At 42.7% G+C, this 25,363-nt stretch overlaps 1 protein-coding gene across 1 annotated transcript in view; it reads left to right on the top strand.

Annotated features, from left to right (window-relative positions):
• Positions 1-25,363, top strand: part of FMNL2 (formin like 2) — a 299,629-nt gene that overhangs the window by 193,861 nt on the left and 80,405 nt on the right. Inside the window, exons 3-5 of the mRNA XM_023756136.1 lie at positions 7,170-7,250; positions 11,997-12,073; positions 22,938-23,021. Coding sequence (XP_023611904.1) covers positions 7,170-7,250; positions 11,997-12,073; positions 22,938-23,021 — 242 coding nt within the window. The remainder of the gene's footprint in view (positions 1-7,169; positions 7,251-11,996; positions 12,074-22,937; positions 23,022-25,363) is intronic.

Raw genomic sequence — 25,363 nt, 5'->3', positions numbered from 1 at the left:
CTTTAGCTATGACATGAGTTTGGCTGGCTTACTTCTAGCCCAGGACCCGCTGGCTGTATGTCCATACAGTGTTTACAATCTCTTTGCGTACTTTTAAACTTTAAAAACTTACCCTTAATTTATGAGAGAGGTGACTTGTATATGACATTTAAAAGAAGTTTAATTCTTTGAACATTATTAAAGACTGTGTGCCAAATATTTGTCTACATAAGGGGGACTCAAAGAAGAAAACATGTTTCTGCCCTTTTAAAAACGGTATTAAAAGCAAGATGAGCACACTTATTCCAGTGTGGTGAAAAGAGCAAGGATCAGAGACTCAGAAAACCTGAGTTTGAATCCTTGCTGTGTATCCCATGTCTGATTGAAGGCAGTCATTTAATTTCTGAGTCTCGGTTCCGCCATCTGTATAGTGGGGTTAATCTTGACTTGACACCTGGGAGGCTTGAGTGAGCTAAGAGGTCTGAAGAATATAGTTAGATGTATTATTAAAAGACTAGAGGCCCGGTGCATGAAATTTGTGCATGGGTGGGGTCCCTACACCTGGCTGGCAATCAGGGCCGGGCCAGAGAGGAAGCAATGGTCACCAGGCCAGGTGTGGAAGGAATATATGCCGGACACTGACGCCGACATCATCGGCGCCCGCCAACGTGCAATTCCCCGCCTACCCCCCTCCTTCCCTCACTGCCATGCCACCACTATGGCGGGCGGGCAGCAGGCTGATCAGGGCTTGCTGGCTGGGGGGCGGGACAGGGCACGGGAGGTTGGCCGCTGGCCCTGAGGAGGGAGCCGGCCCTCGACCCCTGGGAAAGGGGCCGCATCTGCCGCCACCCACCCCCAGTTCCCTGTTCCAGTTTGGGGGCCTGCTGGCTGGGGGAAGGGACCGTGGGAGGTTGGCCAGCTGGGGGAGGTTGGCTGTGGGAGTGCACTGACCACCAGGGGGCAGCTCCTGCATTGAGTGTCTGCCCCCTGGTGGTCAGTGCATATCGTAGTGACTGGTTGTCCAGTCATTCCAGTTGCTTAGGCTTTTATATATATAGATAAGTTAACCTTTGAGAAACAGAAGTGCTGCCCCAGATAAAAAGGTAATTGTGTCCCTGGGAGTGCATAAATAAAATCACTGTTAGCAATGACAAGACATTTTCTGATTATTACCAGAGAAATTGAATTTCTAACACTCAAAGTAAAATATTTGCAAACGACACAGAAGCTTAATGAAGTTCCGATTTTAAGGCTTGTTGCTGCCCTCTCTCTCCTTCTAAGCTCCTTCCAGTGCAATCTGTGGTCTAGCATGCCTAAATGTTTAGAAATGTCTTTGGGCTCTTTTTTTGTGAATGCTTATGGGGAATGATTAAAAACTCCAGAGCAATTTTTTTTTTCTTATCCAGGAACATTTCTTGAATAAAGTTTGATTGCACACGGAGATTAGTGGCAAGAGGTCAGGATGGTGGTGGTGCTATATTGACATTTTGAAAGAAATTTATATTTTATTTTTTAATTTTGATATATTTTTAAATTATATTTATTGGGGTGACATGGTTAATAAGATGATATAGGTTTTAATTGTACAGTTCTATGATATATAATCTGTATATTACATTATCTGTCCTCCACCCAAAGTTATATTGTCTGTCACCATATATTTGATTGACCCCCTTTATCCTTTACTACCCACCCTTCCATCTGGTGACCACCATACTATTGTCTGTGTCTATGAGTTTTTGTTTTTCCTGTTTGTTCATTTGTTGCTTTCAGTTTATATCCCACATATGAGTGAAATAATAAGGTTCTTAACTTTTTCTGTCTGACATTTTGCTTAGCATGATATTCTCAAGATCACCCATGTTGTTGCAAATGGCAGTATTTAATCTTTTCTTGTGGCTGAGCAGTATTCCATTGTATATATGTACTGCATCTTCTTTATACAGTCTGCTAGTGAAGGACACTTGGGTTGCTTCCATGTCTTCGCTACCATGAATAGTGCTGCAATGAACATAAGGGTGCATATATCTTTGCAAAGGAGACATACAAATGGCCAACAGATATATGAAAAGATGCTCAACTTCCCTAGCTATTAGGGAAATGCAAATCAAAACTACAGTGAGATACCACCCCATGCCTGTTAGAATGGCTATTATCAACAAGACAATAGCAAGTGTTGGAGAGGTTGAGGTGAAAAAGGAACCCTCATTCAGTGCTGGTGGGAATGTAAACTGGTACAGCCACTGTGGAAAACAGTATGGAGGCTCCTCAAAAAATTATGAATAGAGTTACCATATGACCCAACAACCCCACTTCTGGGTATCTACCTGGAAAATTAGAAATTTGTATTTTAAAGCTCTTTCAGATGCTAAAAAATCCATATTAACAAATCACCATAATTAAATAAATTCTTTATCCCTAAGAGTAATATTTCTATATAATGTAACTCAGGTTGAGGACTTAATTTAATTAAGCTACCCATATCAATGATGTTGAACAAGTAGGTAAATAGTTATTGAAATAGCATGTGGGTGATGAAACATTTGGAAGTGAGTGTGATGGAAAACTGCTATCCAAGGCAATTTGGGGTTTCAATTCAAAAATCTAAAATTCTAATATTTAGAGAAAAAACATTAATTTAAATAAGTATGATGTCACTAATCTATACAAAGCCCTTCCAAATAAAAAATGTGTGTTGGCAAGGTGCTGACATTCTCCAGTGTATTCCCCCCCAATTTAACTTTTGTTCAAATGGCTACATTGAAGAGACGGAAAAGATTTGGTGGGGCAGATGCTGGATTTATAGCTCAAACTGTAGTTCCTTTGAGATTATAGAAACAACCTTAAGTTTCAGGAAAATGATTGGGGCTTTGTATTCTTCTGCCGTACAATTTTATTTGAAACCCTGGATGCAGGCTGAGTTTTCGAGAAGTAGCTGTGATATAGACCTACTGTATTTTAAGACATCAGGCTTCTTTATTTTATCTTTCTTGGAAACAAATTAATAAGTTTCTCAAACAAGTGAAAAATGTGCCTAAAACACAACAGCAAATGCTAATAAACACAGTTGAAAAAAGTATGAGTGTATTAAATGTAGACCTTGTCCATAATTTCAGGGGAATAATTATCTAATCTAATAAAAAAGAAGCATGCAAATTGACCGTAACTTCACTTCATTCACAAGCCACGCTCACCAGCCAATCAGAGCAACTATATGCAAATTAACCCAACCAAGATGGCGGCCGGCAGCCACGGAGCTGGAGCAAGCAGGAGGCTTGGTTGCCCTGGCAATGGAGGAAGCCAAGCTTCCTGCCTGCCCTGGCCAGCTGTGGCCTCCGCTAAAGGCAACAAAGTTTCAATTATAGAAGATAAATAAATCCCAGATACCTGCTTCCAGCCAGCCTCCACTGGGAGCTTGGGTGGCTGGGGGCCGGGGCCAGCCTGCAAACAGCCATCAGCCCCTCACCCAGGCTGGCCAGACACCCCAGGGGACCCCCCACCCTGAAGGGGCCGTGGCCAGCTTGCAAACAGTCACCAGCTCCTCACCCAGGCTGGCCACACCCTCATGGGGTGAGGGTCCCTGCTGGGGTCTTGGCCAGCCTGCAAACAGCCATCAGCCCCTCACCAGGCTGGCAAGACACCCCAGGGGGACCCCCACCCTGAAGGGGCTGTGGCCAGCCTGCAAACAGTCATCAGCCACTCACCCAGGCTGGCCAGGCACCCCAGCAGGACCCCCCCTCCCTGAAGGGGGTGTGGCCAACCTGAAAATGGCCCTCAGCTCCTCACCCAGGCTGGCGAGGCACTCCAGCAGGGACCCCCCACCCTGAAGGGGTTGTGGCCAGTCTGAAAACGGCCCTCAGCCACTCACCCAGGCTGGCCAGGCACCCCAGCGGGACCCCTAGCCTGATCCGGAACACCCTTCAGGGCAAACCAGCCAGTCCCCACCCATGCACCAGGCATATAATAAAAGGGTAATATGCAAATTGACCCTAACAGCAGAATGACTGGGAATGACTGGTCACTATGACACACACTGACCACCAGGGGGCAGAGACTCAATGCAGGAGCTGCCCCCTGGTGGTCAGTGCGCTCCCACAGGGGGAGCTCTGCTCAGCCACAAGCCAGGCTGACGGCTGCCAGCACAGCAGTGATGGCGGGAACCTCTCCTGCCTCCTCAGCAGCGCTAAGGATATCGGACTGCAGCTTAGGCCTGGTCCCTGCTGGCAAGTGGACATCCCCTGAGGGCTCCTGGGCTGCCAGAGGGATGTCTGACTGCCAGCTTAGGCCCGCTCCCCCAGGGAGCGGGCCTAAGCCAGCAGGTGGACATCCCCCGAGGGGTCCCAGACTGCGAGAGAGCACAGGCCGGGCTGAGGGACCCCCCCCCGAATGCACAAATTTTTGTGCACCGGGCCTCTAGTAAGGAAATTAATAAGTAATAATACAAGAGTAAACAGTTTCACCTACTCACAGCTGTAAACCTATTTTTGCTTGCCCCTGAATTTGAGAAAGCCTTTCTGGGACACCCCAATCTTAAACAGGAAGTGGAGAAAGATGCCCTTACTGACTATCAAAAATGGGATTCACTAACTGAGTGAATGCCAATGTTTTATGTGCTACTCAACCTTATTTATTTATTTTTAATCCTCACCTGAGTATATGGAGAGAGAGCGAGAGAGAGAGAGATATGAAAGAGAACCATCCATTGGTTGCCTTCCATACACGCCCAACTGGGGATTGAACCTGAAACCTGGGTATGTGCCCTGATGAGGAATCAAACCCACAACCTTTTGGCATATGGGATGATGCTCCAACCGGCTGAGCCACTTGGCCAGGGCAACCAGATTTTACTTTTAAAGGAACACATATGGCTCTTCTGGTCTGGGGACTTCGCCTAAAAGAACATAAATTAGAAATCTGTCAGCAATTGTCCACAGATTCATATTTCAAGTCCTCAAGCAGATACTGCATTAGCCAGAATTAGAATTCCTTGAGGTTATGTTAGGGGCCTTCTATTTGGAAGTAATTGGTTGCTATAGCAGAAGGGAGCACAGCTTTGCATTGTCATAGGATTTTTAACAATTTGATTGATTGGATTGTTAAAAAGCATAAGTTTTATTATATCCTACTATATCTCTGGCATCAGCTGTGGTTACACGCAAGGTTGGAAATAGTAACTAGTTATCTGTCAGTTAACTTTTCAGATCAGAGCTTTTTGTGATTTTTTTAGCCTTCAGCTGGGCTGCTGCTGAAACCCCAGGGCGGTTGGATTCCCTTTGATTCCTTACCTAAATGATGGTGGTTTTAAATTAATAAAAAGGACTATACAGACCCATGATGACACTCGAGATGTTTCTCCTGGTGGAAAATTTGGGGGAACAATTAGGAACAGTATGCTGGTCTTTTTATGTTAACAGCTTTGCTACGATATAGTTGGTATACTATAACGTTCACCCTGATCATTTTTTAAGTAGAGGGGAAATATTGATGTCTCACTATAAGCTACTTCCTTCTATTTTAAAGCATAATTAAAAGTATATACTTTCACTAGTAAGATTACCTTTTTGGTAATAGTAAGATGATCTTTAGCATTTCTGAATCTTAAGCGAGCAAGACTTGAGTGAACTGGGAAGAGTATTATGGTTCCCTGTGTTGGAGAAATAGAATTCTCATGGGTTACACAAATGCTTAAACATGCTGGCCAGTGTCAGTGTTGGGAAATACTAAAACATTCCATTGAGGTGTAAGCAATAATCAGGTTTAAAATAATTACTAGGAAAAACATCTTTTGGGGTATAGGTGGGGTAGAACCTGATAAGAATTGTCCTGCTTTCATGATGAATCTTTGTTTTTTTTTCTGTTTAGAGCTGATACACTATTTAAACTTTTTTTTGTGTGTGTCGAGTATAGCATATGTACAGAAGAGGTTGTGAAACCCAAGAACAGCATAACAAGTAGGATGAAGCCAAGCACCCATGTACTACTTCGGTCAGGAAATAGAACATTGCTAACCTCTCAAGGAATACTTCATATTTCCCTTCCCCCACCTCAGTCCTCCAGCTAGTCATCTATCTCTCACTCCCTCTTTCCCTCCCTCTCTCTCTCCTTCCCTCTCTCTCTCTTAAACACACACGCGCACACACGCACAGGGACATAAATAAAACCATTAAAGATTATTTAATTTTGCCTGTTTTGTGTAAATCTGTAGTAAATGAAATCACGTGTTCTTTTCGTCTTAACATCAGCTTTATAGGACCCATCTATGTAGGAGCATGCAATGCATGCTGTGTAGTTTATACATTTTCATTGTGATAGTTGGTTGAATGAACATAGTATAGGTATTTATCCATCCATTTTATAGTTTGTGGGCATTTGGGTTCTACCCAGTTTATTACTACTGCTTATTATGCTACTTTGGACTTTATAGTCTATAAAATCCAATACACATGGGCATGAGTTCCTCGAAGTGTAGTCCCTCCATCCACAGCATCAGCATAAAACTTGTTAGAATGCAGATTCTGGGGCCCCACATCAGGTCTATATTCAAATAGCGTGTATATATACTAGTAAAATATGCTTATTTCAATGATTGTGGTTTTGCTTAAACTATTTTTGGGTCTTCTAGTTTAGGCTGCCTTGGGAGCCCATTAACGATCACACCCATGGGTATACATACACGCAAATACACGCTCACTCCAGCCTCTTAGGAATAGACTCTTTACTCATTTTTGAAACAGAGAAGTTTTATCGAGTTTGAGTCAAATTTTTGTTGTTTTTTCCCCCAAAGAATTAATACTCAAAAAAGATTTGCTAACATTAAAGATTTCAAAAGAATATGCAGTAGACTGAGGACCTGCTAGAAGAGGATGTGGTTACAGGTTGGGCAAAACATTATTCCTGGAATGAGAGCTGCAGAGAAAGCAGGAGAGACTAGAGGAGGGTAGTGTGGCTTCAGATCCATTTGCACCACTGACAGCTGTGTTACCTTCGGGAAGGGCTGGGTTGCTCTGAGCTTCCGTTTTCTCCTTTGCAGAGAGGACAACATCATTAGAATATAGTGATGATTTGCAGGGCCACGTCTGTTCTGTGGGTGCCTTTCAGCCTTGGATCAGCATCTGAATCTGTTGGAACATGGCTGGTTGTCATGCCTTCATACATGCGATATTTTTACTTTATTTTTGTGCTTCCTGCAGGAACGGTTCCAGGTGAAGAACCCTCCCCACACATACATTCAGAAGCTCAAAGGCTATCTGGATCCAGCTGTAACCAGGAAGGTAAGAGGGATTTATTTCCACTCTTTGTTACCGCTTCCCCATGAGCAAGCAGAGTCCTCTGCACTGGGGAGACCTTCCTTCCTCCGCACTGTAGCCCGTGCCAGGGCCTCCAGGAAAACAGTCTAGAGACGAACATGAGAAGACAAAGGGAGAAGCTGTCCTTCTCACTTGAGGGTGTGTTTAAGAGTGCCTTCCTGAGAAGGGAGGCCCTTCCCTCTGATGGCCACTGAGGCACTGCCATGTGCAATTACACAGGCGGCGAGTGCGGTGCAGAGGTGTGGGGGCCCCAGGAAAGCAGGCCCAGCAGCGGCCGACTTGTCTTTCATGTCTGGGTGCATGTCCAGAGACCTTGAAAAATCACTGGGCTTTGTCATCCCAGCTGTGCTCTCACATCCTGTGTTGATGCTTTTAGCAGCTTCCCCGCCCCAGCCCTGCCCCTGGCCCCAAGAAGGTGAGGAGAGAATAAGCTGACTCCATTCTCGACAGACGCTCCCTTTTTACAAACAAGCCCTGCTTTGTGCAGCCACACAATTGGTTTACACTGATGCCTCGTGGTCAGACATGCAGCCTGGCACAGCCCTGCAGGCCTGGGATGTCTCGGGGCAGAGCTGTCCCTGCTAAGATGGGTAAAGGGCTCTTCTGCAGCCAGTGCTTGTTTTCCAGTTGACCTACCGCAACTCCTGCTTTCAAGGCTGCAAGGAAAATATCACCCCCCGCCACCCCTTTTCAAAAAAAAAAAAAAAAGCTAAGCAAAGGAAAACAGCTATTATTTCCTCTTGGAAGTTCATGGTTAACATGCAGGCAAGCGGAAATCACATCTCGACATGATGATGAAATGGATGTAGACCTGTGCTGTCGGCTAGACGCCATATGGACTTCAATGACACAGCCTCGTCTTCTGAGAATGTACCTGTCAAAGTCTCATAGCTTCCCGCCCCCCGCTCCCAAATATGGCGCACACATGTTTGTTTTTCTAAAGAGCTTCTGTCAGGCTCCCTCAATGAGACAGCTGCTTAATTCTTTGTTTCATTCTTGTTCGTCTCCTCCCCCAAGGATGGAGCAGCCTCAGCCATCAGATTAGAGGGGGCTAAGTGAAGGCACACCCATACGCACAGAACAAAAGCAGAAGGCCCCAGGTGGTTTTCTGGGCCATTTCTCTGCACAGGGGCAGCAAGCTTCCCCTTTAGAAACATTTTCGGGTATCCCCAGGCTTACACACCTTCAGGCTGGATGCTCAGGCGTTAGGCACACTCACCCCGAGCTGAGCATTGCAGAAATGCCGATGTCTGTCCGCAAGACTGAGCGCTTCCCTCACACAGAGTATGTCCCATCCCCAAACAATTATCACAACATTTGTCAGATTCTGAAAAGAAAGGAGAAAATACGTGAACTCCCAGAGAGCTTCTTAGACTCCAGCCCCAAACCCCACAGGGAGGAAGGTGCTGGGAGGGGACAGGGGGTTCCCCCTGGCATGTCCCAGCTCTCCTTTGGAACAATTACTTCTGGGTTGAGGCAACGAAATAAGACAAAAAATAATAATAACTAATAAGCTGCTCAGAAAGTGTTTTTACTCCCTCACAAATAATGATAAAGAGGCCCAAGACGATCGATGTCTGTTTGGCCGACCTCAGTCTCTGCCCCAGGCCCTGTGTCCACCTGAATGGCCTTGTTTGGTCTGTGCCTCATCTTTCACCATCAGTCCCTGGGGGCAGAAAAAAAATAAAATGGATGTTGGATCCACCATCCCTGCTGCTCCGATTTCTGTCGGGAGCTGGCAGGAGGAAACGATCTGTTCCACTCAACGTAATTGTCATGCTTACAGCCTGGAGAAAAGGAGATTTTGTTTGGAATAAGGCATGGCTTGCAGTTAAAATGTGTTTAAAGTTCTCAATTGTAATATGGGAGGGGGAAACAAAAAGATTTCAAATCAGGGCCAGATAGATAGTCTAGGCCCAGCCGTCTTCCCTTAACTGCATTTGGAGTCCTCGGGTACTTCGTTCATTAAGCTTTTGTTCATCTGGAACACAAGGTACTCCATGTGCTGTCTTCTGAAAAAAATTCTGAAATATATTCTACTTAGATTTTCTTCTAAATAGTTTTAAACCCTCCAGGGCAGGAAAGGAAGAGCCTAAATTAGATATCTCTGGGATCAGAACTCTCCAAACCAGCCTCCTCATTTCATACCAGCTAGTGCTTAGTCCATGCTTTGGAGGTGGGAGGGGTTGCTTGCATCTGGCATGGGAGAGGCCACAGACCAGGAAGAAGGGAGTCTGGTCCTCTGTGATGGTGATATCTGTTGCCTCTGTCTCCAGGACTCAGCTGCCTCTGTGAGCCCATCCCCATGCTGCGCCTTCCTCTTAGGGAGAGGCCAAGTCAGGGGTGAAGACTACGAGTGATGGTACCCTGCTCCTTTTAGCTGGTCCCCACGGGCACACGATTTCTCTTTTAAAGCATTCTGCATCCATAGTAGAAGTGCAGAGTGTTTGCACTCACTGTTTATGTGTTTAGTGAAGTGGGTGCCAAGTGTCTCTGTAGTCTAGAAGTCAGCTAAAAATCAAACAGTTCCCGAGAGAGTACAGTCCAAGGGCAAAGTCAATTTAGTTTCACCTCAGGTATTATGTAATTGCCAAAGTGTAGTGCCTACCGTAGTAAATGGCGAGTAAATGCTATCTGCTAGTGTCCTTCCCATTATCTGATAGTGTTGTTTTGATATATGCCACTTAGTCCTTCAGCAGGTTTTCTTTTGTACTCCATTATGTCCTCCTTGCTTCGCTGGGTGCCCTTGTGGCTGACGATGTCTGGAAGAGATGACCTTGACCCAAGGAAGCATGAGGCAAAGTTGGCCGGCAGAGGCCTCAGGAAACCAGTCAGAATGTGCCAAATGCATAGCCAGGAGCACTGCGTTGTCTTCTGAAGGCCACAGTGTAGGTAGCCCAAGACTTGTGACTCTGACATGGGGATGGCCCCTCGGGAGCAGCCAGCACACCCGGAAATGGTGCCCTCAGCTGCGTGGCCGTACGTAGACCCCCTCGTCAGCAGCCCTCAGTGCTGGAGAGCTCTGCAGGAAGCAGTCGGATGCCCCTCCAAACTGTAGATGCTGCTGCCATTTCTTAGGCCTTTCTTGATAAAAGAGGGGAGTGTCTTTCTTTCTTCATTGCATCGAGGATGCTTTTATTTAACATATCCTACTGTACCTACATTCTAAAAACCCAAGAAAGTCTTTGGGGTGCTTTAGGAATGGCAACCAGGGGGATCTTTGCTTCCTTAGTGCCCTGGTGAGAAGCAGTTGGAGAAGCAAAGGGCCTTCAGAAGAGAAGAGAGTGACAGGAGCCGCCCATACTGAGTAGGGTTCCGGGTCTTCACTGGGGCACCGGTTCCACCTGTGGCGTGGCCTGGCTCTCCCCACCCCCATCCTCCTGTCCAGACTTTCTCCTTTCCTTCCTGTCCTTGCACACCTTTGCCTTTGGAGCCGGATACCCCTATGTACCCTGCAATGATGGCAGTAGACAAGGCTTTCTAATGTCCTGAGCTAGAATCCTCAAAACCTTTTCCTGAGAACAGTGTAACATGACGGTGGTTTGGACCTACAGGACGGAAAGCAGAGGACTCTTCTTAATGGCTTGGCACATCAAATGTCCTTCCAGAGTGGCTCAAGACTTTAGTCATTGCAAATAAGTGCTTCTGTAGGAAATGGTGTTCCAAAGAACTGCTGTGCTGTGCAACCCAGTGAATCCTTGGAGGTTATATAGTGTTGAGAGGATAGAGAGGTGAGCACATTTACTATCAGAGGAGGATTGATGAAGAAGAAAGACATGAGGGAGTTCTGGAAGGATCGTTGGGGTTCTAGAGGCATAGGAATGAGGAAGGCCATTCCAAATGTAGAAGGGAGGTGCTTCAGAACAGGGACCTTCCACATGGGGGCTCGTGGGCAGAGACAACTATGTTTATTTTTGGAAATGTTAGGTCATGCAGAAAGGAGTTAACATAGCAAGCCTGAGACTGCTACCTTAAAAATACCTGCTTGCAAGGTTGGCTCCTGGTTGTCAACTGGGAACTTGAATTTTGGGAGAGTTCCCACCATTCCCTGATCAGAATACTCCCGGTGCCCAACTTGTTTAAGCCAACAATATGGTTTATGCCGAATGCCTCTTTTCCTTCTGGGAGGCTGGACTTAGGTATGTGCTAGGCAGAGAGTGCCCAAGTGACCCGAACAAACCCTGGGCACCGAGTCTCTCATGAGCTTCCCTGGTCGACAGCATTTCACGAATACTGTCACTTGTGACTCCTTTGGGAGAAGACTCTTGGAAGCTTGTATCTAGTTTCCTCCAGACTTCACCCCAGGTATCATTTCCCTTTGCTGATTGTGCCTGGTATCTTCCTGGTCTAATAAATCCTAGTCATAAGGACAACTGTATGCTGAGTCCTATGGAATCATTGAAACTGGGATGATCTTAGGGACCCCAACACATAAATATATTGGTGACTATTGTATTGCGGGGTAGGGGAAAATAATACACTTACTTAATGACACTTAGTACATGAAAATAAGTAATTTTTCCCAATCCTTTTGCATCAGCTGATTTTCATGATGAGAAAAATGTGTGTGCTTTGCAAAAAGAAATGTGAGAAAAGCCCACTTCAGAAGCAGAGCTATTTTCATATTGTGTTAAACTTATTACAAGTAAGCTACAGTTTTAGCAGTTGCTAAAATATGTTTTGTGAGAATATGTGTTTCTTGAATTATAGAAATTCAGACGGCGTGTTCAAGAATCCACACAAGTGCTGAGAGAACTGGAAATTTCTTTAAGAACCAACCATATTGGGTAAGTGTGCCCATTTAACATTTTAGCTCCAGGGCTTTTTTGGACACTTTACAAAGTGACTGTGTCATACCTGAAGAGTTAAGCTTCCTTACTGTTCATTATAGGCTAGGAGACAGAGGTTTAGGTGGGTGGAACCTGTATTGGTACTTGAGTTTCTCACAGTACAAGAATCAGTAGGAGCTGGACAGACAGTCCTTGATTTGGGATATTTATAACCGTTGTAAAATTCTTTGCTTGGATGTAGTAGTAAGTGCTTGGTCTCTTGTGTGTATAATAATTCTTTGGCAAATTAGGAACCCCCAACAAGTAATGCAAACAGATTCTGGAAGATCTCCGAACCTTCATGGGTGTTCTCCGAGCTGGTTGTTTGAAATTGCTCCGTTCTCCTTTCCTCACTTCCCACCTTTCTGGCCAGAAGGGGACAGAAGCTGGAGTGATGTCACCTGATACACTTCATTGTACACAGATACTTGGTTCTGAGTCTCTTCTTCCTACACCTCAAATTCTCAAATTTTTAAAACCAGGAAGTGTAAATCCACTCTAGAAAATAAAGTTTGAGGGATCTCGGCGCTAAGCATTTCTGAGTTTTCATGCAACAACATGGTTGCTTTGCCTCAAGCAAGTGCAACTTCATGGCATTCTCACATATTCCTGATGGCATAATTCTAGAGTACCTTAAAATAAGATGGTTTATCTGCAAGGCATATCCTATTTTATAGCCTGAGTTCTTCCTAAAATTTTTGTTTAGTTTCCAGCAAGTTATTTAAACCTCTAGGCTTTAAATAGTTGAGTTTTACAATAAGAAAATCTTTTAGGATTTTCCCCTTTGGCATTCTTTGCAGGTCTTTTGGAAATGAGGTTTTTACATATATATTATTTTATAGTTTTACAGAGTATTCTGTAAATTAATATATTACATAAGTAACAACTTCTACTTTAGACTATGTTTGATGTAAGCCATTCAAGTGGTTAATTTTCACAGTTATTTCAGAATAAGCTTTTGTTGTTGTTAATCCTCACCCAATGATATTTTTCCATTGATTTTTTTTTTTAGAGAGAGTAGAAGGGAGGGGGGGAGACAGAGAGAGAAACATCTATGTGAGAGAGACACATCTATTGGTTGCCTCCTGCACACGGGTCAAGCCTACAACTGAGGTATGCACCCTTACTAGAACCCTTCAGTCCCTGGTCTGAAGCTCAATCTACTTAGCCAAACTGGCTAGGGCAAAATAAGCTTTTTTAAATGGCAGAAATGCAGGGTTAAAATGTTCATTTCTTAAAGGATAACTCTGCATGTTGTTTCCTTGAAAATGAAATATTCAAAAAATGAACCAATTCTAACCTAAAGTTGAAAATCACCTTCATCCCATAAAATGGGCTATAGAGCAGTGGATCATAGAATCATGATTTAGAACTGGAAGAGAAATTAAGGATTACCTAGTTCCTCATTTTACAGATTAGAAGTTTTAAGGACCAGAGAAGGTGAGTGACTCCCACAAAATCTACAGCTGTAGAGCCAGGTGCTTTGGTTCAAAATGCCGTGTTCTTTTTCTTATGTTGCCTAATCTGGCAGCCCTTTCCCTGAAAGGAAATAGGATAATCAGAACTCTGGGATCAAAGCAATGAGGCTTGTCTATTGGGGGTGAAAGTGGTGGTAAGTTAATATAGTTGGGCATCCAAGCTTAGGAAATTTACATACTTTCCAATATTTGTGGATCAGGAGCTAGATTCCATTTGGTAAGGTCCAACCCTATACTGTTGGCACCACTTCTTGACTGAATGATCTGCAGCCAGGATGTCTACAAATTGTCAAAAAGCATTTCTTCGGGCATTGCTGGAATAATGTGAAATTGACCATCAAATACCAAAGCAAGATGATCATTTCCAATACAAAGTTGGCTGAATAGTAGAGCCCTGGTTGGGTTGAAGCCAGTGCAAATCTGCAAGCAATTGGAATGGTTTGTTGTTTAGGATGCTGTGGGGGTGTTGAAAGATTCTTACATTTCTTTCATCTTCTCCAGCTGAAGTTTTTTGTGTTTATCACCTATCTGAGGCACTCTGAAAGCTTTGGCTTTAGCAGCAGAAAAATGCATGGAGGTGCATTGTCTGTCTTTATGCAACCGATTACTGGCATAACCTTATACGGATGAAACCACACACCAGGATTTTGACCTGTCTTGCCTGACCTGAAAACCCAAGCCTGAACTGACTCTTCACTATGGAAACTAAGCAGCTTGAATTCATTTGGCTGGAAAATTTTCTGAAAAAGTTACTCAATAATGTGAAAGCAATCAATCAATACAATGAGGAATTCTTGGAATACAAGATGCTAAATAAGGGATCCATAGATTTTATTGTACTCTTTAAGGTACCATAATAGAAAGGTAATTGGGTGCCTATTTGACTTATGAAAAGAAATATGTTAGTTCAGATTTTTGCTATTTGTTACTTGATCTTAGGTAAGTTACATTAACTCTCTTTACTTACCATCTGATCTAAGTTAACTTCTTACCTATAAAATGAGGATAAAACTCCATAGGCATATTGTGAGGATCAAATGAAATAATTCACAAAATATCTAATATAAAAATGATCTAATATAGGGTTTAATACATAGTAATTACTCACTATATAACTGTTGTTTGTTATGCATATTGAAAATCATATTGTATCTAATAATAATTCAACAATATCATGTAATATTTCCCCAAGGAATTCCATGCAGAGAATGTTGCCTTCCTTGTTTAAAACGACCCTGACACCTAGGAGATTGTTGCTTACCAGAAATTAAAAGGAAGAATTACATTTAAAATATATTGTCTTAAAAAAAATTATTCTTGGCACATACTTGCATTTCAAGGTTAAAGGCTAGGGCTTTGCTGAGATAACATTCCAAGCTATAGCTTTGCCAAGCAAAGGGTTTGTTCTGAGTTTTGATGTTAACCTAAAACTCTATAAATGGAGTAATCTTCTGAGAAAGAAAATTAATTTTCTTTGAGCCAAATTGAAGTAAGAATTGGACTAGAAATAATCGCATTCACTTACTCTTAAGAGTTATAATAATAGAGAAGAATTGGATTATGACTTATCCCAGCTCTTGAAATGACTTGGAATACCCTTGAAAGGAGCCACAAATATTAGAACACATTGGCCAGGCAGTGTGAGTAGGCATATGCTGTGATGTTTTGGATGTCAGGGTGATAAGATTCAAGTGGCCGCAGTAGTGGTGAGCTGGATAGATTTACGGGCTGTATTCCATGGAACTGAGATGTAGGCTATCTCTTCTTGCAGGTAATTCATTTCAGTAAAACTCCCTATTATGATAGAAAATTAATTCTCATCCTGAGCGCAGTCGCAGAAATTCTGAAAGATGCTCAGTTCACTTTATCTCATTGGGGGAGTTGAGAGAATGAGGTTGTAAGAGGAATGTCCTAGTGGGCAGGTTTGTAGAAAGGGGGGCAAGTGAGGAAGTGCTCAGCGACATCCTCCCTCCTGGACTTTCAGCTTTTTTTGTGAAGAAGCAGTGTGGGCTGGGCCAGGCCAAAAGAGCTGGTTCTAAGAGGTATAAAACACCTATGGGGTGTGTGTGCATCAAGCCAGCCTATGATTAATTCATTCTTAGATGGTGCTTTTTGGAAATTTTCAAGATCATAGTCATTTGGTCATGTATTAAGCATTGTATTAGGCACATTAAATGTATTATTTATTTCTTACAAAATCTTTTTATTGTTGCCTTTTACCTCTGAACCTTCATTTTACAGATGAGAAAGCTGAGTGCGCTATTAAGTATCTTGCTCAAGTCCACACAACTTAGAAGCACTGAGGTTCGAACCTAGATATGTCCAAAGCCTGTCATAAAGCCAACAGTTCTCAATTTCTTTTTAATTTTAGGACTCCTTACTCTCTTAAATTATTTTTGTGGGTTTTATCTATTAAATGTTCTCCATATTGGAAATTTAAACGGATACATTTTAAATATGCTTCTTTAATAAAATTTAATATTTATTAAATATTTAATAACTGTAAATATATAAATACAAAATAAGAAACATAATATAGCACAAATAACATATTTCATAAAAACTATTTTCCAAAGCAAAAAAAAAAAAAGTGACAGGAGTGGCTCTAATTTACATTTAACACCTCTTTAATGGTTCGTTAGTAGAAGGCAGCTGCATTCTCATATCTTTGCATTCAGTTTGTTGTGCTATGTTGCTTGGGTTGATGTATATGAAGAAAACCTGGCCTTACACAGAGACTCACCTGTCACCATATGTAGCTATTACAGTATTATTGACTGTAGTCACTTTGCTGTATTTTATACCCCTGTGACTGTTTTGTAACTACCAATCTGTACTTTTCAATCCCTTCACCTTATTCACCAAATCTCCCAGCCCCCTTCCCCTCTGGCAACCATCAATCTGTTTTCTGAGTCTATGAGTCTGTTTCTGTTTTGTTTGTCCACTTATATTGTTCTTTGGATTCCATATATAAGTGAAATCTTTCTCTGACTGACTTATTTCACCTGTAATACCCTCTGGGATCATCCATGCAGTCGCAAATGATAAGATTTCATTCTTCTTTTGTGACTGAGTAATATTCCATTGTATATCTAGACCACAGCTTTTTTTTTTTAAATCAATTTGTCTACTGATGGGCACTTGGGTTGCTTTCACATCTTGGCTATTGTAAATTATGCTGCATTAAACATAGGGGTACATATATTTATTTGAATTAATGTTTTGGGTTTCTTTGGATTTATACCCATAAGTGGAATTGCTGGGTCATAAGGTAGTTCCATTTTTAGTTTTTTTGAGGAACCTCCATACTGTTTTCCATAGTGGCTGCACCAATCTGCATTCCCACCAACCTCAGCAGCAGGGTTTCCTTTTAGGAGGAGTTTTTATTTTATTTTTTTATCTTTATTGTTGGAAGTATTACATATGAGCCCTACTCCCCCACTCCGACCCCCACTGACCTCTTCTAGTCCACCCCATAGGAAGAGTTTTTAAATAACTTTTTCTGATAACTGTGGATGTTCTTCTTAGATATTATACCAAAATTCAAGAAATGGCAGTTTCTTAAAGTTACCTGCAATGTGAAATCTGAAACTAAACCAATGAGTTTTTGTGCTCTGTTGTACTAAAGTCTATTTACTGTCTTGTACTTGAATGCGTCTCTTTACCCATTAGTAATTCTTTAACATCATGAATTGGTTATTTGGAAAATATTGTGTCATTGATCACCTGAACATTGACACGCTTTATTCTGCACTATAAAAACAGCCACACTTGTTAGTAGTCACCGGTCTCACTGGAGTATTCTTGAAGGACTGAGGAGCTGTCAAACTCATGGTGGTGAATACCAGTGTTCCAAATTTCTAACTTTTTTTGGTTTGAAAGCTCAAATTTTATCATCGACAACAACTACCATCGCTTGGTTTCCTCAACATGACAGGCTCACTTCATCGACTTTTGAGAATATGTCTGCCAAGTGCCCAAGGCGGAATAGCCATCGTCTGTCAGTCATTTTACATTTCATGTAAAAAAGTGGTGGTTGGGTTTGCAACTCAAACACCTGCCCGAGCGCTTTCCCTCAAGACAATAGCGGCACTGGGGTAGGCAGCAGAAATGCCTTATGCGAGCTTCCCATTTTGCCACACAGAAAACTCAAGATGTATATAGAAGAGGGAAGCTTTAATGTGATCAAAAATTGTTATTGCCTCCCTACGGGCAGCTTTAAGTGAAGCTAACTTGTATCCTCCCAAGGGCATGGGATGAAGAATAAAATAAATAGGTGTATTCTTGAGTGGCAGCAGTTTTATCCACACTTCTTTCTTTTTTAAAATATATTTTTTATTGATTTCAGAGAGGAAGAGAGAGGGAGGAGAGGTAGAAACATCAGTAATGGGAGAGAATAATTGATTGGCTGCCTCCTACATGTCCCACACTGGGGATCGAGCCTGCAACCCGGGCATGTGCCCTGACTGGGAATTGAACTGTGACCTCCAGGTTCATAGTTCGATGCTCAACCAGTGACCCACGTCGGCCGGGCCACTTACATTTCTTTTGTACCATCAGTACAAATGTCAGCACAGTGACAAAAATAACTACTTTCTTAATATTTGTATGAAAACACTTGTAACTCCACAAACCCCTGGGAGGGTCTCAGGGACCCCTAGTGGTGTGCGGGCTATACTTTGAGAACCAATTTGTGACACTGTCTCCTAGATTTGGTAGCTAATGATGAATCTGGGTGATCTCTCTCTCTCTCTCTCTCTCTCTCTCTCTCTCTCTCTCTCTCTCTCTCTCCCCCTCCTTCTCTCTCTCTCATGATTTTTTAGCCTGTGGGGAACCTTTTCCTGCCAAGGGCCATTTGGATATTTATAGCATCATTTGCAAGCTATACAAAGTTATCAACTTAAAAATTAGTCTGCTATATTTGGTCAAACATTTAATTAACTCACCCCTAATGCCTTGGCAGGGCCAGACCAAATGATTTCACGGGCCTTATGTGGCCCACAGGCTGGAGACTAGCAAAGGGAATTCATGCTTTGTCCCTTTATCTTGTGTCTCTAGCTGAGAATAATGAGGTTTAAGATTTGGCCGGGTAGAGAGAAAACAGCAATTCAGAAACGAAGCTTTGACCTGTCGACAATAAAACAGTAGCTACTGGCACCTGCACTTAGATCTCGTCCTTGAAGAAGGTTTTTTTCTGGAGCTATTTTTCTTGTCCACGTCTCTTCTGGCTCCTGAGCAGCTGATTGGAAATTTGCCTAATTCACTTTTACAGCATGTGGTAATTACAGTGAATCTGTGAGGTGCTTAGTACGTGATGCGTGCTATCAGAGTCAGAAATAATTCTGCTTTCCAAAACCTATCATTACCCAATTTGAAACTGTTTGCCTATTGGTAATATATAAAACAAAATGTGTATAGCATGCACAGAAGTGAACATGGAAATTGACTACAGGAACTCAACATTTATGCTATTTCATTGCATGATTATATACATAAATCTGCAGAATGGGGCATCCTTTTTTTTAATGTCTTTAGCTTCAAGATACTGCTTGAAAGTTGCCCTTTTTTCATGTTTGCCTATTTTCTTTCCATCTTCTTTCGTTTCCACAGAAGTTCACTCTCACCTGTGTTTTCTTCTGTTCAGAATATCCCCAGTGTGGAAGGAACAGGGATTGAGAGGACAGGGGAAAAGTGAAGGCTGTTTATAGCCTTTTTTTTTTTTTTTGCTGAAATGAGTTTACTAACCTGATATCATTTGACTAATGGGGTAAGATAATCAACCATGATATACATTTATTTTATTTCCTAAATCACCTAGGGGTGCCTGGGCCAGATCAATGGTCCAGGGAAGATCTAGCAGCTTAGAAAGAGGTTGTCCGCATGAAATGAAATCTCTGAGGCAGGACATGGTACCCTCTAGCTCAGTGATGGCGAACCTTTTGAGCTCGGCGTGTCAGCATTTTGAAAAACCCCAACTTAACTCTGGTGCCGTGTCACATATAGAAATTTTTTTATATTTGCAACCATAATAAAACAAAGATGTATATTTTTGATATTTATTTTATATATTTAAATGCCATTTAACAAAGAAAAATCAACCAAAAAAATGAGTTCGAGTGTCACCTCTGACACGCGTGTCATAGGTTCGCCATCACCGCTCTAGCTGGCTTTTTAGGAACTGAGCAGCTGGCTCCTGCCTTTCAACTTGAAAGTTGTTTTTAAGGCACTTTTGCTCAAAGTCATCAAGTGGGAGTGGAGGTATTGATAAGCACATTGGATTGAAGTAAGGGAAGCTAATTAATAGTCTGTCCTTACATCAGACTATATGCATATTAGCATTTTGAGTCAAGAGAATTGAAGCTCTGGCTGTGCTTGGCTATTTCCTATCTTCTTTCCTTTCTTCCTCTCTCTCTTCCTTCCTTTTTTTAAAATTCATTATCTCTGAGTCATTTGCCTCCTATCCAGTTTGTGGCTGAACGTTTTTTCCATTATTTTTTTCTTCAAACTATAAGGGAAAGCTTATTTAAAGTCACAGAGGTAGAAGTGAGCCATCGAAGAAATGGGCTCAGGAGACAAGCTACACGGGTGAAAGAAGGGCCCTTGGAGCTTAGGAGAAAGAGGAAGGCAAGGAAACCACTGCTGGGGGATGGGGGGTGGGAGTGGGGGGGCTGCTCCTTTTAGAGAGAGGCACTGGGTTCTTGTCTTGAGGGTATTTATCTGGAGGGTGCAGGGCAGGATCCCAATAGAATATTCATCAACTTTCCAGGTGTGCCCTTTCAGGGTCATGGTCTCCACTGATTGGTTGGTCATTAATCAATGCAGCTGGTCCTGTTGTCAGCCCTGGCCTCGCTTGTCTGTTTCGCTGCTTTTCTGGGCCTGGAGCTGAAGCACAACTGAGGCCTAGATGTATGTGATGTGGATCAGAACCTCACTGTCCTGGAGGGTCCGAGCTGCATGACCAGCAATATGGAAGATCAGGGGGTCTGGGGACATGGTCCTTGTTTTCCCAGCTTTGTCCGACGCTAGGCTTTCTGCCTGGATGGCCTTCTGTACCTCTCCCCTCGCCCTTGCTCTGCTCACGTCTGTCTAACTGTGCAGCTGAAGTTTCGAGTGAGATGGCTATGACAATGGTTGAGGCCATGACAGGTCCTCAGAGTGTGCTGGACCAGCTCTACTGTTTTAGAGGCTGTGTCTGGAAAATCAACCAGAAGGACCTATGTATGTGGCTGTTTTTCTCAGCTCCTACACTCGAGTATTCCCATGGCCACTGAGGATATGGAGAGCCGAGACTGCCCTGGAAAACCTGGGCCGTTGGTGACATTTCCTGTACGAAAACGACCCCCGTGCCCAGCTCTGGGGCTCCCTGCTGTGACCCACCCCTGAGGGCCCGTTCAGATGGTGCGGTCAGAGCCCGTAGGTCAGACCATCGGAGAGGCCTGAGAGAAGCCAAGGGGTCTGTAGCTAGTCATCCGGTTCTCATAGCGACTTTTAGCCTTTCTTTAGTCTCCCACCAGTTGTAAAAAGAAAAAAATTCTGTTACTATTTCCAAGCTTCTAATTATCAGTGCTTAAAAAATCCACTCTCTCCTGAGGCCTAGTTGTGTAGGGACCAATTAAAATAAATCAGATGAAAATAAGTATCTAGTAGCAGATGCCGTGAGGTTGTGTGTGCAGTGGTTTTGGAATGAAACTTCGGCCCTGACCAGCATCTGGCCCTGTTAGTTTGGGTGAGCTCCCATAGCAGAGCCACTCTGTGGGGCCCAGTGGTGGTGTGTTTCCTTGCCAGGGTTGCCACGCTAGGTCTCTTGAAAATTAAATGTTATTTGCTTGCGTGGGGCTATGTTAAATGCATACATTTGTGATAATCTGAGGCCAGCGTCTTTTTCCCCCACCTTGCTGTTTGTCTCCTGGAACCACCTACAGACATGAGTTTACATCCTGGAGATGGCAGGACATAAAAGGAAGAATGGCCCAGCCAGCATGGCTCAGTGATTGAGCATCAACCTATGAACCAGGAGGTCACAGTCAGGGCACATGCCCGGGTTGTGGGCTCAATCCCCAGAAGGGGCGTGCAGGAGGCAGCTGATCAATGATTCTCTCTCACCATTGCTGTTTCTATCTCTCTGTCCCTCTCCCTTCCTCTCAAATCAATTAAAAAGAAAACTTTCTTTAAGGAAGAATGAACTGTGAGGATAAAACAAAAACTAAGAAAATACCCTCCAAAAAAACAAAAATAAAAAGCAGGCATCCTGAGTACCAGTTTTTTTTTCTTCCTTTAAGACAGATACCTAAAGGGGTTGCTCATCCTTAAGGACACACGGCAGGATTGACCAATGCTCACCAGCTCCCGTGGTAGCTCTCGTGCCCACGCCTGCTGGGCCTCGTGGGCTGGGTGTGCATGGAAGAGGCAGCCATTTTGGAATGTCCTTGGCAGATGTACCTTGTTTCACGTGTGAGACAGTAGCAGATATTATTTGTTGGAGTTTCCAATCTAGTGAAGGCTTAATGGGGTATCCCATGTTTTCTGATGATGGACGCCCTGGGGAACCCTGTAAGGTGGGGTAACAACTGTTTATCTCCAGGACCTAAGAGTTCTGTTCGACTAGCCTACTTCATCGCTTGGAATGATTATGGCAAATGAATAAAAATTTGTAAAAGAAAGCGAGTGAACTGCATTCAAACCCACCACTCAAATGCAAGGTGGTCCTATTTTCAAAAGAATTTTTGAAAAACATGGTATTTGTCACATCTCAACTCTGATGATGGTATGCGGTGTCTGCAACTTCTTGAAAGGTTTTAACATTCGTGGAAAAAGTTAAGCAAATCATCCCTATCGAATTTCCAGAAGCCCATAAACACTGGTCTCTCATTGGCTGGCTGAGCGTTTTCTGCAGCTTCGTGTGCCAAGAAAAGAGTTGAATGTGGATTTGGACTCGCGCCTGGATTTCAGTGGTTATGTCGTCATGTCCCCCGTCTGCCTCCCTCCCCGTGCAGTCTTGGCTCCTGTAGCAAGCAGGCTGGGGATCAGTTATGGTGGAAAAAGTACATTTAGCAAGTGCCTTTTTTTAGCGAGTTTCTTAGGGGTTATCTTAAGTCTCTTAAGCAGTAAAATTCAAAGAAGGCCCACATACACCTTTGGCCTCCTATTCTTGCACATTGAAATGTTGCGGTTTTCTTAGTTGGTCTATCTGAAAGCTCCTACCTGGTGTGATAGAGTCTAGGCTTCCTTAGTACCGATTTCCTTTCAGGCAATGAATGTTGGTGGTGGAAAAACAAAAGTTTTCACCGTGGCCTTCCGTGGCAGAGCATGTGACGAATCTCCCCCATAATTTTTTCCCCCAACAGATGGGTCAGAGAGTTTTTGAATGAAGAAAACAAAGGCCTCGATGTCCTGGTGGAGTATCTGTCGTTTGCACAGTATGCGGTAACGTAAGTAAAACTTGGCTTGTTTCTTTTGCATTTTATGTGGTCGCAGAAGATGCAGCTCAGTGGTACAGTTACACCCTGCGCCGCCCGGGAAACCAGAAGCAGATGTGCTATGGTCTAGGGAGGCTTGTTTCTGTTCAAACAGCTAAAAGCAAATCCCATAATTGTTATTAGAAATGCTTTTAAGGCAGAAGTAAAACAGCGGAGTAAAAATTACCCTTGAAGAGTCCTTATTTTAAACAGTACTACTTTGTTTAGTGCTCAGGTCACATATATCCACAAGGTAGAATACTCCAGCACTTACTGAGAGAGGTGTATGATATATTGTTGAGTAAAGCAGGATACAGAAGAGTGACTCCCTTTTGATTTTAAAAAATTACATCTATGTGTGTATTTGCATGTGCTAGTAAATACAGAAATAAATAGCAGACTGGAAGCGGTGAACAAGAGGCTTGCCCTTTTTACTTTTATGTATTTGTATTGACTTACCTTTCATAAAGGTGAAGGGGACAAAGTTGGAGCAAAGCAGAAAAAAAGTAACTTATTTAACCTAGTTTTTGTTAATTCATAAACTTTTCTTATTCGTTTCACTTGTGGAAAGATTTACAACAGGAATGAAAAGTACATTTGAATGAGATATTCTATTCTCCACATTTCCTCCTTTATTTATTTTTTCCCCTTTATTGATTAAGATATTACAAATGTGTCCTTATCCCCCCAATGTCCCCTCATCCCCCCAATCCTGCCCTCACCCCCACCCCCTGTTGTCCACACCCATCGCTTATGCTTATATGCATGCATACAAGTCCTTTGGTTGATCTCTCCCCCTCACCCCCACCCTCCCCTACCTTCCCTCTGAGTTTTGAGCATCTGATCGATGCTTCTCTGTCTCTACATTTCCTCCTTTAATCAAAAAATATTTCTGCATCCACAGATATGCTCTCACACATATTGTATTTTTAATTTACTGGAGGATATTATGGCTCAGGTGATATTTTCCTCCCACCCCACCCCCCAATTCTTCTTTTAAAAGCGATCACTTGTTTTTTTATATTGCCTCACTCCAATAAAATCTTAAGACCTAACCAGATGCTGTTTTATCTTATTATCCTCATCACTTCCTTGAGAATTTGTGAGGAGAAAGCTATAATTATTCCTACCTTATTGATGCAGAAACTAAAGAATTAACTGAAACTGGCTTGATGAGTTTCAGCTTTGATAACTTTTATATATGGAATAGAGTAAGAAAAAACCAAAACACAGGTGCTTATCTTCCTGAGAAAGTGTCCTCTGAAATAAAATCTTAGTTTTTATAGAATACTCTTCCAAAGGTTGTTTCTTATCTCCCACGATATCAAAACTGCTAATCTCCTTTTGCACTTCATATCATATGACAAACCAATAATAGTACTCTGTTGCATATTTTATAATCTGGAAGATTATTTATGGAATTAAGGAAGGGCTAAGAAACATCAGGAATAATGAAAAGAATGGTATGCTTTGTGCTATATGTTTTCTGTAATTAACCTTTTATCTAATCACAGTAGAGCTTTGGAACCAGCTTTTCCAAATGTACCCCTACAAAAAACCCACGGGAAAAGGCCATGCCACCATGAGGGAATTCTTCCCAACTGTGGCAGAAGATCAAACCCAACAAAAGATCAGAACTCAGAACTTTTGCTTCCCAATCTTCTTTTTTTTTTTTGCATTGGCTTCACATTTGTGCTGATTAGTTTTGGTTTTCTTTTGCATTAATTAGATGACAAATTATATAGAGACACATAATTTATGTTCTTTCTTGAAACTAATGGGCTGGAAAATTTCTTGCTATTCCTTGGCATGTGACAACTTCCTAGCCCACGAATGTGAAACAGCGGGCTCAGGCTCCATCCCTAAAGCACAAGCTTTCACCACGTGGTTCCTTTTTCTGCTGTGTGAGAGTTGGGGACCAGCCAAAAGGAACATGAGAACTGGACAGCTGAATGGCATGGGGGCTGCAGAGAGACGTGGAGAGAGTGGGGCAGACTTGAGTGACCTTGGAATGCCCCCTCGGCTTACCTTTTCCTATCTCAATTATAGACTTCTATTTTTAGTACTCAAGGATCTATTCGATTACACAGCTTCCACCTCTTTTCTGTTCAGCACTGTTTCCTGAATCCTATAGCATGACAGAATTGTCAGACGAATTCAATGCCATTATACACCAGTCTGTGACATCTGGATTAATATTAAATAGATGGAGAACATCACCTGGTTTACAGATGACTGTTCTAACCAAATATTTTATTTTGGCCATCATACTTTTTATAAAAGTCATACTTTTTCATAAAAAGTCATACTCATTA

Source organism: Myotis lucifugus, unplaced genomic scaffold, assembly GCF_000147115.1.
Source record: "Myotis lucifugus unplaced genomic scaffold, Myoluc2.0 scaffold_89, whole genome shotgun sequence".
Taxonomy (NCBI): Eukaryota; Metazoa; Chordata; class Mammalia; order Chiroptera; family Vespertilionidae; genus Myotis; species Myotis lucifugus.
This window is presented reverse-complemented; position numbering and strand designations above follow the sequence as displayed.